Genomic DNA, 11,643 nt, shown 5'->3' with positions numbered 1-11,643 from the left:
TTATTTTTTTGGTCTTTTTGAGACAGGGTCTCCCTGTAGCCCCAGCTGTCCTGGAACTCACTATGTAGACCAGGCTGGCCTTGAACTCACAGAGATCCACCTGCCTGCTAGGATTAAAGGCGTGTGCCACCACACCTGGCCAAGGAGGATAATTTTTTTTAAAAAAAAAAGAGTTTAAGCTGCCTAAAGTCTCAGAAAAGACTTTGAACTTGGACTTTGAGCAATGCTAGAATGTTAAGACTTTGGGAACTCTTGAAATACACTAAATGCATTTTCAGTAAGAGATGGGCAGAAAGAAGTGTTTGGGGGCCACAGGTTAGTTTGAAAATGAAGTATTCTCAACAGTCTCTAGTATTGAACTTTGGTCCCCAGATGGTAGCACTCTTTTAGCAGGGTGTGAAAACCTGAGATGCGGCCTGGTTGGGGGGCTGCTCTCTGCACCCTTTCACTATGCTCTGCCTCACCACAGGCCCAGAAGCAGTGCAGCCAGCTGACTGGAAACTGCGCAAAAATGTATCTTTCTTCCTTTTATCTGGTTTTCTCAGAGATTTGCCACAGAGAAAAAAAAAAAAAAAACGTGGATAACAATAACTATGAATGAGTTTACAAAGAAAAGTAAGTACTTATAAGTACTGTGCTACTTCACAGCATCATGAACGTCGGTCTGCTCACTACCTTTATGATGTAGTAGGCCTGTGTCCGCTCCTCTCCCTCAGGAGGCAGCATGACCACAGTGAGGATCTCGTATCTGTTCTTCAGCTTATCGATCTTGCTCAGCCGCTCGTGGAGTTCAGCACTAATGGAGAAAACATTGTTTTTATTGAAGATCTTTGGATTTGTGTTATTACTGTGCACACACAGTTTAAAAGTGAGCTCATGTTTTATAACTGCATGTCAAAGTCTCAGAGTTTACCCTGCTTGAGTAACAGCAAGCTAGCTTGTCAGGGATTCCTGGACGCTGGAAGACTTGAGACTCTTAGGACAGACGAAGGACGTTGTCATTCATGGCACAGCGGGAGATAAACGCTGCCTGCCCACATGGTTTCCCCCTTGCCCCCCACATCTCATGAGGGCCAGAAGGGGCTCAGGTAGATGCTACACACTAGGTCTATGTCACAGCAGGTCTGTGTCACGGCAGGTCTGTGTCACAGGTGCAGAACCTCACAGTTCGACAACCCCAATATTCTCCAGTAAGAACTAAGTAAACGTGCCTGACCTTTGCTCCAGAGGGAAATGGCTCCTGGGGACGTTCTGCTGTTTCAACAGTGGAACGTGGAATTAGTGTCTCTCCTTACAGGCGTGCAAGATAAACTCATGGCGAAGGTTCTCCTAACACCTGCACTCAAATTCTTAAATGCTCGTTACTTTCTCCCTTTGTTTCAGGTCAAGCTTGTTTTCTGAGCTAGTCTCAAAAGGTGGAACATCAAACACTAGCAGTGCTAACGTGCACGGCAGCATGGAGAATGGCGCAGCGCCTGCTACAGGCTCCTGAAGGTGAGCCCCAGTCACGCTGAAAAGAAATCTTCAACCTACCATTTTCCAACTCCTAGAGAAAACTGATGATGAGTACACTTAGTGGCAGAAGTTCCTGTTTTTCTTATTTTTAGGTGTATTATGTCACCAGGAGGTACTGACTGATTTTTGTCGTCATAAATGACTTTCTCGTCAGCTCACAATGGCACCCTGAACAGAAGTATATCCTTCCACATTTCTAAAGCAGGAAAGAAGCCAAGTATGGTGGCCTGAAATCCCAGCGAGTCGTGGGAACAGAAAACAGTTCAAGCAACGAAAACACCATGGAACAGTAGCCCTCCAGAGAGCTCTGCTCAGCAAAAGAAGATCCAAACTCAAGAAAAAGACATAAAATTAGCAACAGTGACCTCTGACAGAATCACTGAGTAGTCAACTTTTAAACAGTCATAAAGTATCTGGACCACTATTTTCAGTCCCTCAAGGTACACAGAGATGTTGACCTGAGTGGTTTCTGTTCTAATGGGAACTGAAATATTACCAGCAATCCAAACAGCTGTGTTGGAACTAGACAAAGAATAAAAAAGAACCTGAAGTAAAGGTTTCCAAAATAGTTAAAGTGTAAAAAGAAACATTATTCCACTAGGAATGAAATAAGACTTTCAACATTTGAAATAGATATGTAACCTTCTGTAACTATAGAAGTCCTAAAAATAGTTGATAATTTCCTATGCTCCTTAAGGGGCAAACTAGCCCAACACCTAAAAGCACTTCAACTTAGGGGAGACCTGCTGAAGAAAGAGAACTACCTCACTGCAAAGAGAATCCTTACCAGCTAATTTGATCAGTAACTACCAACATTAATTAGGCGTTTATTGGTAACTATGAGTGGAAAACCAGGACAGACAGTTACGAGAAACCAACAGGACAAATTAAAATAGCTCGTGAAGACACACACAGGCTACAAGAGAACTTCCAAAGTATTCTGATTAGTATCCTCTAATCTGTGAGACGCTATCTCCAAAAATACTATAAAAGCAGCTGGGCTGCTAGAAGAAAAGGACAGAGAGAGCGGGGCCTTGCAAATAAGTCCTCCTTTACCACCAGGATGGCGCTGACGACGAAGGTTCCATTACTCATCTGGAGAGGTGGAGAGCCAGAGGAAGTTAGTCAGAAGGTAAGGAAATGGAAGAGAGGGACCTTCAGGAAGCACAAAAAGGCGGAGATGAGAAGACAGACGATGGGCAGCTCCAGCTTTCCCTCTGGAATCCAGCATAAAACAAGGGAATCTGTAGCCACCACTTCTCAGAGCTGAACTGGAGGCCTAGCAAGTATTATAAAGGAAGAAAAAGAAAAGTTTAAAGATTGGAAAGAAACAAACAGAACTATTAAAAAATGGTATGAGTGAAATGCCTAGAAAATTAGAGTCTGAAGATGAACTGGTAGAATTACAACTTTAGTGAGGATAGACAGAAATTAGCCATACAACATTTCAGTATTCCATTAACCAGCCCAAAATTACGTACTTTAAGAGGAGATAACATTAATGGTAACAAAGCTTCTATAAGAAAACTGTTTCAATAAGTACATCTATATTCCATATATATATGAAAACACATACTACTAGACCCTTTTTTAGAAATCATTCACAAAAGTCAGTCTGAGCCCAGAACCCACATGAAGAGGTCAAGTGCAGCACATGAGCCTCTAATCCCAGCTCTGGGAGGTGGAGACAGGAGGATCCCTGCAGCTCACTGGCCAGCCAGCCTCGTTTATCGGTGAGCTCAGCTACAGGCCAATGAGAGACCTTGTATCAAAGGAAGCGGGGAGCATCCTAAGGATGACATGAGAATGTTGCCTGGCTCCACACATGGGCACGCACACGTGCACCTGCAAACACACAAACACACATACATAAAAAAATAATTTTAAAATCGATTTCAAGCAGATGATTGGTCTTAATGTAACACACCTACAGGATAGAGAATTAGTCGCAGGAAAGCCTTCATACACCCTTCATCGTACACTTTCAAAAGATGGGTGTCAGGTTTAGAAGAGGAGCAGGCAGCTCTCCACATGCTTTTCAAACACGGTGGCGGTGTCTGAGAACCCTGGGCAGTTACCTTACGTTCTGCCTCTCCTGCTCAACGTGTCGCATCTGTGTGGCAAGCATTGCTCTGTGCACCTTGATCTCCTCAGTCCGCTCCTCCATGGCTGTGCACAACTGCTGTTTTCTTTTCTCCAGGGAAAGAACCTCTTCTGCTTTACTGTAAAGCATTTCTCGAATGCGTTTAACTTCAAGCTTTAAAATATTGTCCTCAATCATCAAATCCTATCAAAATAGCAAAATTTTCAGATTTAAATAATTATTTCTATACAAAACCCATGTTATTTTTCTTTTCTATTGCTATAAAAGTTAAACTGAAAATGCACCTTTTTAAAATTAGCCACTTACTTCAGACATGATTCTATTTTTTCTTGAAAAAGAAGGGGGAAGTTATAGCTACTCCAAATCACTTTTAAATAATTCAACTTTAAACCTTCACTAAACTTCCTTAAACTTGAAATTTAACATCTAGGAAACATATAAAGTTCTACAGACAAACATTTTTTTGCCCTAAAATACATATCACAAAGTAACGTATAGATGAATTTTTAGTTTTAACAAGCTCTGTCATGCATAGAGCACCGGAATACTTGTAACACGCTAACTTCTGATGAGAACACAGACAGGCATTCCAGGGCAGGAGACTGCTACTTTAGAAGCTGCTTCTGAGTGGGGAAAAGAGGGGATCCCCACATCTCACAGGCAGAGAAAATATCCTGGATGAATGGAAAAACCTACTCCAAGAGATTAAAATCAGCACAACCACTAGAAAGAGCAAAGGCTTGTCAGAAATTCTTAGCACAAGCTTCTAAGCATAAAAATTATGAAGTAAAAAACAGATTTCATGTTAAAAGATGGTCTATATAAAAAATAATGACAATTCAAAGGCAAATTGGAAAATATTGAGAATACTTATGAGGTGCTTTTACATATCAAAATATTTTATAAAACAAAATATAAACTCTTCGATGGGAAAAAAGGGCTAAGAATACAAACTAGCTTTTCAAAAAAGAAAAAAATATGGAATGTGATATAATTTTCAGATATTGTTATTTGAACAAACATAGTTTAAAGAAAATATCTTGGGCTGGAGAGACGGCTCAGCAGTTAAGAACACTGGCTGTTCTTGCAGAGGACCTGGGTTTGGTTCCCAGCACCCACACCGGCTGACAATCATGTGTAACTCCAGTTCTAGGGAATTCAACACCCTCTTCTGACCTCCACAACCATTGCGCGACACAGGTGCACTTACACACATGCAGGCAATACACTCATACATAAAGTGAAAATAATAAAAGCTTTTAAAAAGAATACTTTTTAAAGAACAGTTTATATTTCAGGAAACATGTATATCAACTATTTCTAAATACAACCTTTAAGGACAATTTTCTTAGAAAATAGGAAATGTACCTTAACACTTTATCATAAATACAGTGATTATAAAGACTGATTTTCTTCATAACCATTTCCCGTGTTTTAAACTGTTCTGTAATTACCATGAAAGCATATGACTTAACCACGAATCCATAGTTTCATCGCACCTGCTTAACACCTCTTGCTTTGCTAAGTTCCTTCTCTGATCTGTCAATGAAAAGGCTCAGTTCGTTCATTTTGCTCATGAGAGACTGTTTCTCTTCACTGTTCTTACTGTTGGACTTCTTAATGAAGTAGAGATCGTTCTGTAAGAGGGGACAGGGCACGAGCATGTTCTAATGACAACATGACTTGATATGACAGTAAATGTGTCTTGTGCTAAATTCCTGACTCGGCAGCATAAAAACCAGGTATTTCAAACTCTCGTCATGCTGTCTAGAACTCCAGTGTTCACACAGAAACATTTCCATTTTTATCATTTACTCATGTTTCGGGTTTAGTCCAAGATGGCTAATTCTGAGAAACATCACACGTGGTTTCAGTTCAACCTGAGTTCCCAAGTGCTCACCACGCAGAAGGGAGCCTTCAAATCACTGCAGGTCTGGAGAGCTCAGGGTTCTGGCTAACAGGACAGCTCTGGGGCCAGGTGCCTTCAGCCCCCATTAGCCGTCCTGCTCTAGTGGGCAGCCGATTCTTCTCAGACCTCTCATCTCTGAAATGGAAACGGGGACAGCCCTCCTCCCTGGGTTGTTGTGAAATTAGGAATGTAGTCATAGGAGATTATTTCATAAAATTATATCTAGAACAAAAGAATTAAAAGTTCATGCTATTTCAGGGTCAGCGAGTTGGCTCCAAAGGTGAGACCACTTGGTGCCAGAGGATACAAGCTGGATGAACTGAGGTCCAGCCCCTGAACCCAAGAAAAGATGGAAAGGCAGAACTCTAGAACACACAGCTCACTGACAGGGCCCCAGCTACAAAGCCCTGTGCTCCATGAACACGCGACCTCCTGTCCCTGTGCTCTGTGAACACATGCCCTCATGTCCCCCTGCTGTGAACATGACCTCCTGTCCTCATGCTCCGTGAACACGCAACCTCCTGTCCCCATGCTCCATGAACATGCGACCTCCTGCCCTAGGTGTTCTGTGAACACGCGTCCCCACATCCTAACACCCCAAATGGTCCAAGCGGCACCTCTGTGCAGTATCCACTCAGCGGATGCTGCTCTAGTTCCCAAATGCCCTGAAATACAGAACGTTCCCTAGGGGTAACTAGTGCTTGGGAAAGTTAAACAGCAGCAGCGGTATAAACTTGAGATTCGAAAGTCCATCTAACCCAAATCTGGTGCTCTTTTCTAGTAAATCAAGGTAACAGTTAAAAACGACTTCATCAGTCTACAAACTACTCCAATCAAAATTTTGTCATACTGAAATTAAATTCTGTGCCCTCGGGGAACTCAGGGCGATTCTACTGACCACCAGAGGCCGCTCAGCACCACCTTTCTACCCTGCCCAGCGCTCACTGGCTGAGGTCCACAGGGCTCTGTGAGGCCCTTCCTCCCCACTGAAACTTTAATGTAGGTTTACATTGCAGTAAACTCAACAAAAAGATTAAGAACGTTCTCGTGTTACTAACTGGAGGCATTTCAGATATTATAACTGAGAACTTAGCGGGGTGAGAACCACCAATGAGCAAGGCTTCTCTTGTCAGCAATGAGGAGATAAAAGCCAGAGCTAAAGTTACTCACTGAACAGTGTGCTCTTCAAGAGGGTCCCGAAGACAAATGGATGAGAGATCAAACCCTACCTCTCCGTGCACTGACTGTGTAACCCTGAACAAGTGATTTAATTTGCAATAAATAATATCTTCACACAAGACGTTCATGAAGATTAAGTAAGATAAAACAGGAGAAGCCTGTGACGGCAGTTAGCTCGGGAAACGCTCAAGTGGTGGGAACAGCACATTCTGACAGCATAGAAACAGGAGCACTTGCTGTCTGTGGGGAGCTCGGGAATCACTCTGACCAGAATAGGTTTAGGAAGGTGTTGGATGAAAAGGAAAGGCTCAGTAGGACACTGAAAGATCTCACGGGGATGGAGAGACGGTTCAGCAGGTAAGAGCACTGGCTGCTCTTCCAGAGCACCGTCGCTTAGTCCCCAGTACCCACACGGTAACTAACAACCATCTGTAATTCCAGTTCCAGGGGATCTGACACCCTCTACTGACCTCTGTGGGCACTGCATGACATGGGTGCAGTTACATACATGCAGACAATACATTCATATACGTAAAATAAAAATAGTATTTAAGAAAAAAAATCTCAGCCAAGTTACATGAAGCTTCTTGATCTGTGCTTCCAAAATAGAATATGTGGATTTCCTCTCTTCCAGTGTCTTCTTAAGTTCAACAAGTTTTGCTTCCAGGGCTTGTTTCTCCTCTGAGTTAATCTCTCCTTTTAACCACGACATTCTGCGCTCCACTTGCTGAATATAAAAATCCTGTGAACGGTTTGTGAAAATAGTCAGGCGGGGACATGCAACTGAAAGGCTGTGAGTGAAGACAGCCTTGCTTCCTTGACTTTGGCTGTTGGTCACCATTACTAAAGCCACTTTGTCCTTCCCAGTCTGAGGGGCAACAACAAACTGCTCGGCAGTCAGGACGGCAATGCGGACAGTCAGAAAACCACACTGCACCGGGGAGCTTGGAGGTCCAGGGGCCCTGCACAAACAAGGGCGTCTGGGGACAGTTTTCAGAGGACACAGAAAGCCTGTCACCAACATACACGGAAGGCTCGAATGTGATCGATGTGTCAGGAATCACTTCTAAGATTACATTTTAGTATATTTGATATTGAGAAACTAAAAATTGTTCAGGTGAAGAAATGAAGATGCAGAGGAGAAAATTAAATGAACATGAACATGGGGGGAGTGAGGGAGAGAGAGAGACAGAGAGAGATTGAGAGAGAATGTGTGAGTGAGCATGTGCATGTGAGTGAATGCGTGTGCGTGTGTGTGTGTGTGTGTGTGTGTACATGTGTGCCCACATAAGCAGACAAGCAAACATAAAATCCTTTCACTCTGTTGGCCTGGGAGGTAGGAGTGGGCAGCACGTGTGTCTGCAGAAGTCCAAGGGTTTAAGCCCTCCATTTCACAGCGGCTGCCTCAGTTTTCCTTACAGCATGGCCCCACCCCTCACCAGTGTCTGTTTAGCCTGTTTACTTTGCCCTGTGCTGACCTGGCCTTCCTCTCCTGCCTGTTGGTCCATGGATCCCTGAGATTCCTCCTTTCCTCAGGGTTCTGGGGTTTCTTGACCACAAGTGTTAACAATTCACTGTGCAGACGGTCACAGGGGAGTGTCTACCTGACTGTACATAAGTTCTTGCTGCTTCAAAGTTTCAAAATCCAGTTTGTGTAGCTGACGGTTGAGACGTTTCAGAGAGGAATGGGTTCCTTCGATCTCTGACACAAGAGCTTTCTCTCTCAATGTCTCTTTCTGCAACTCCTGAACTTTTTTAAACAGCACATCTTTCATTATGTTCAACTGAACTTCCACCTCCTGATAAGAAAGTGTAAGAACGAGAGTCATTAGTTATGAGAGCTTAAAATCTGCATTTACATGAACATTTTACTTTAGGGGTGAGAAACAAAGCTGAGACCCCCCCATCAGCATTCGGCCTTGAGAATAAAAGCCATCCCACAGTTTCACAGTGCCCCAAATCCCTTCTCTCCTAGCTTTAAATCAGGCTGGTATTTCCTGTTCCTGTGTCATGCACTTTGACATTCTGATTTCATCCCACACTGTCCTGGCCTCAGAACGAGGCCACTCCATCAATGTCCTCAGGAAATAAAACCACGGGAGACAGGTTCCCTGTGAGCTCAGAGTTCACTACATGGAATCCTGAGGGCACAACTGAAGAAATCACTAGCTTCTTTGGGCCATGGTCAAGTGCTAATCTGAGAATTATTTTTAAATACAAAAATAATTGTCACACATAGGCACATCTCCCTTGGGCAGCCAATGAACCTCAGTAGGAAACAAAAGGGGCCTACAACTGACTGGCGCATACAAATCCTCAGGGCTAGAGATAACTGATACTCAGTGTGTTATTTCTCACACAACAGACACTTCCACTGGGTTCAAAACCTTCTCAAAGTCCCTCAGCAGAGTCTAAAGGTCAGGTCTGGGTGGTGACACACCCATCACCAAGAACAGCAGGGTTGAGCTTTTTTCCAAACAAAGACAGTGAACACAGCCCTTAAAATATCAACCTGTATATCTGGGCCAATATTTAAATTTTCCAACTCACCTAATTTCTGTTTTCCTAAACAGTCAGATCTTCTGACAGCTGACGTGAGATGACCTGTGCACCTTACCCTCCATAGTAGGCCTGGGCTTCCGTCATGCCCACCTCACAGCTGGGGGAATGCTTACCTAGTTCTGTCTTCAACATTTATGTGTTTCACTTTTTAATTGATAATTTCATGTTTATATAATGAATTTTAGTCGGTTTCAGCCCATCCCTCCTCTTCCTCACACGCCCCGCCCCCCGCGAGGCAACAGGCCCACCGCATCCTCTCCTGCTGTCATTACTTGTGTGTGGCCCTGAGTACGATTAGAGCCACTTGCCTGAGCGTGGGTGGGACGTTATCCACTGGGACATGGGTAACTTATCTGTGGCTACACCACTGAAGAGAGTGACCCCACCCCACCCACAGCAAGTGTGTGCTGACAGTCTTTCTGGGATGGGGGGGTCTCCTGGGCCCGACGCTGATGCATGATGGAATGCTGTTAATGCTGGGTCCTGTGCAGATAACCACTGCTGAAGTGAGTTCAGCTCATTTCTTCTAAAAATGTTACAAGTTTCATTATTCTCGCCCATCAAAAGATCTATTTCACAGGAATTTCAGTCTTTAAAATTTCTTCATGATGGGGCTGGAGAGAGAGCTCAGTGGTTAAGAGCATCCCATGCCCTTTCAGAGGATATGAGTTCAGTTCCAGCACCCACACCAAGCACTTCACAACCATCTGTAACTCCAGCTCCAGGAGATGCAGAGCCCCTCTGGCACTGGGCACACACATACAAATCTTTTTCTTAAGTATTTTTTTTTTTTTTTCTTTTCATGAGTTCTAATAACCGGTACTGTAGCAAAACAGGCTCTTAGGAGAAGATAAAACCAAAGTGCATAATTTGGAGTCAGATACTGCTCTCAGGTCTCAGGAACCTCAGAGCACTGTGGGGAACCTGGGCCACCAAATGTGAGCAGAGTCATGTTTTCTATGAGCCTCGTCAAGTGTTTAGAGATGGCACCCTCTTCATGTGCCTCCTCTGTCCCCAGATCCAAGGGCAGGAAGCAGGGCTGCCATGTCACACCACCTTGACACCTCTTCGGAGACTAAAAAGAAAGAGACGGATCAACCGTCTCCAGTTCCTCGGGCATCCCTGTCACCAGCACACGCTCCATGGAAGAGGGTGCTGGTGTAATGAGGGAAATGCCGTGTTTCACAGGCCAGTTACTAAAACTGGAGCCAGTGTGTACAGGGTTAAAAAGCTCATAGACGATGAACTACAGTGAATGTCAGAGTGGGAGGATGGGGGGCTGGTCACACACGCACAGAACGACAGAGACAGGAGGGCTGGTCACACAAACACACACACAGAACGATAATGCTGTGGAAACTGGCTGTGAAACCAGGGCATTTCGTAAAGTCTGGGCCGCAGCACACTAACAGGCGTGGGCAGTGGGGATGTGGGCAATGTGGGCACTGGAGAGAATCAGCTGCAGGCCAGCGCAGGCTGCCCTCAGTGCAGACAGCAGGGTTCAGGTCCGCACAGAGCCTCTCACAAGACTCCCTCGCCCACTGCTGCCGCCGCTGTGGCCTCCCCCTCACCTTTGTGCCCTTCTCCTCCTCCCTCAGCATGTCTTCTAGGTTGGTGGCTTTCTCCTCCACAGACATGGTCTTCTCTGTGACCTTCTTCAACTGCTTTTCTACAATCTCATTGTGATGTTTAATTTTTTGTAATCTAGGGTTTTCAAGGAAATACAGAAAACACATTGAAAAAGATATTTGATGCAAAAAAAAAATAATAGTTGCTTCTTTTGCTGCAAACATTTTTGTTACTGCATGCCGGACAGCTTTAGTGTCAACCTGACACACCTGGGTAGCGGGAACCTCGATTGGGGAATTTTCTCCATTGGACTGGCCTGTGGCCATGTCTGTGGGGCATTTTCTTGATTATTAAGTGATGTGAGAGGGCCTAGCTCACTGTGGGTGATGCCACCCCTGGGAAGGTGGTTCTGTATTGTATAAGAAAGTAGGCTGAGCACGGGCCAGTGGAGCAGCCAGGAAGCAGCATCCTCCATGGCCTGTGCTCCAGGTTCCTGCCGTGAGTTCCTGCCTTGGCTTCCCTTCATGATGGACTGTGCTATAAGCCAAATAAACTCTTTTTTCCCTCGAGTTGGTTTTGGTCAGAGTTTTCAACACAGCAATTTAAGGCACACTAGAACATACCATTATATACCCAGTAGGTTATGAAAAAAACAGGAAAATGTGAGCTTCATAATGAAGTAGCTGGGCTGGGGGGAGCTCAGGGGACTGGGTGGAGCTCAGGGGACTGGGAGGAGCTCAGGGGACTGGGGTGCTCAGGGGACTGGGGGGAGCTCAGGGGACTGGGGTGCTCAGGGGACTGGGGT

The 11,643-nt window shown here is 44.6% G+C and overlaps 1 protein-coding gene across 3 annotated transcripts in view; it reads right to left on the bottom strand.

The window, feature by feature from the left end:
- The window catches only part of Ccdc39 (coiled-coil domain containing 39), a 43,089-nt gene that overhangs the window by 12,437 nt on the left and 19,009 nt on the right, over nt 1-11,643 (bottom strand). For 2 of the 3 annotated variants that reach the window (XM_008838641.2, XM_008838640.2), the window contains exons 9-14: nt 10,841-10,973; nt 8,312-8,506; nt 7,285-7,449; nt 5,119-5,256; nt 3,594-3,802; nt 676-796 (exon numbers count right to left, since the gene is read on the bottom strand). In XM_008838641.2, coding sequence (XP_008836863.1) covers nt 676-796; nt 3,594-3,802; nt 5,119-5,256; nt 7,285-7,449; nt 8,312-8,506; nt 10,841-10,973 — 961 coding nt within the window. The remainder of the gene's footprint in view (nt 1-675; nt 797-3,593; nt 3,803-5,118; nt 5,257-7,284; nt 7,450-8,311; nt 8,507-10,840; nt 10,974-11,643) is intronic. The other variant, XM_029566198.1, reaches the window with a different exon arrangement.

This window comes from Nannospalax galili, unplaced genomic scaffold (assembly GCF_000622305.1).
Source record: "Nannospalax galili isolate Female #2095 unplaced genomic scaffold, S.galili_v1.0 scaffold179, whole genome shotgun sequence".
NCBI classification, from domain to species: Eukaryota; Metazoa; Chordata; class Mammalia; order Rodentia; family Spalacidae; genus Nannospalax; species Nannospalax galili.
Note: the sequence above shows the minus strand (reverse complement) of the source record. Positions and strands in the feature narration are given on the sequence as shown.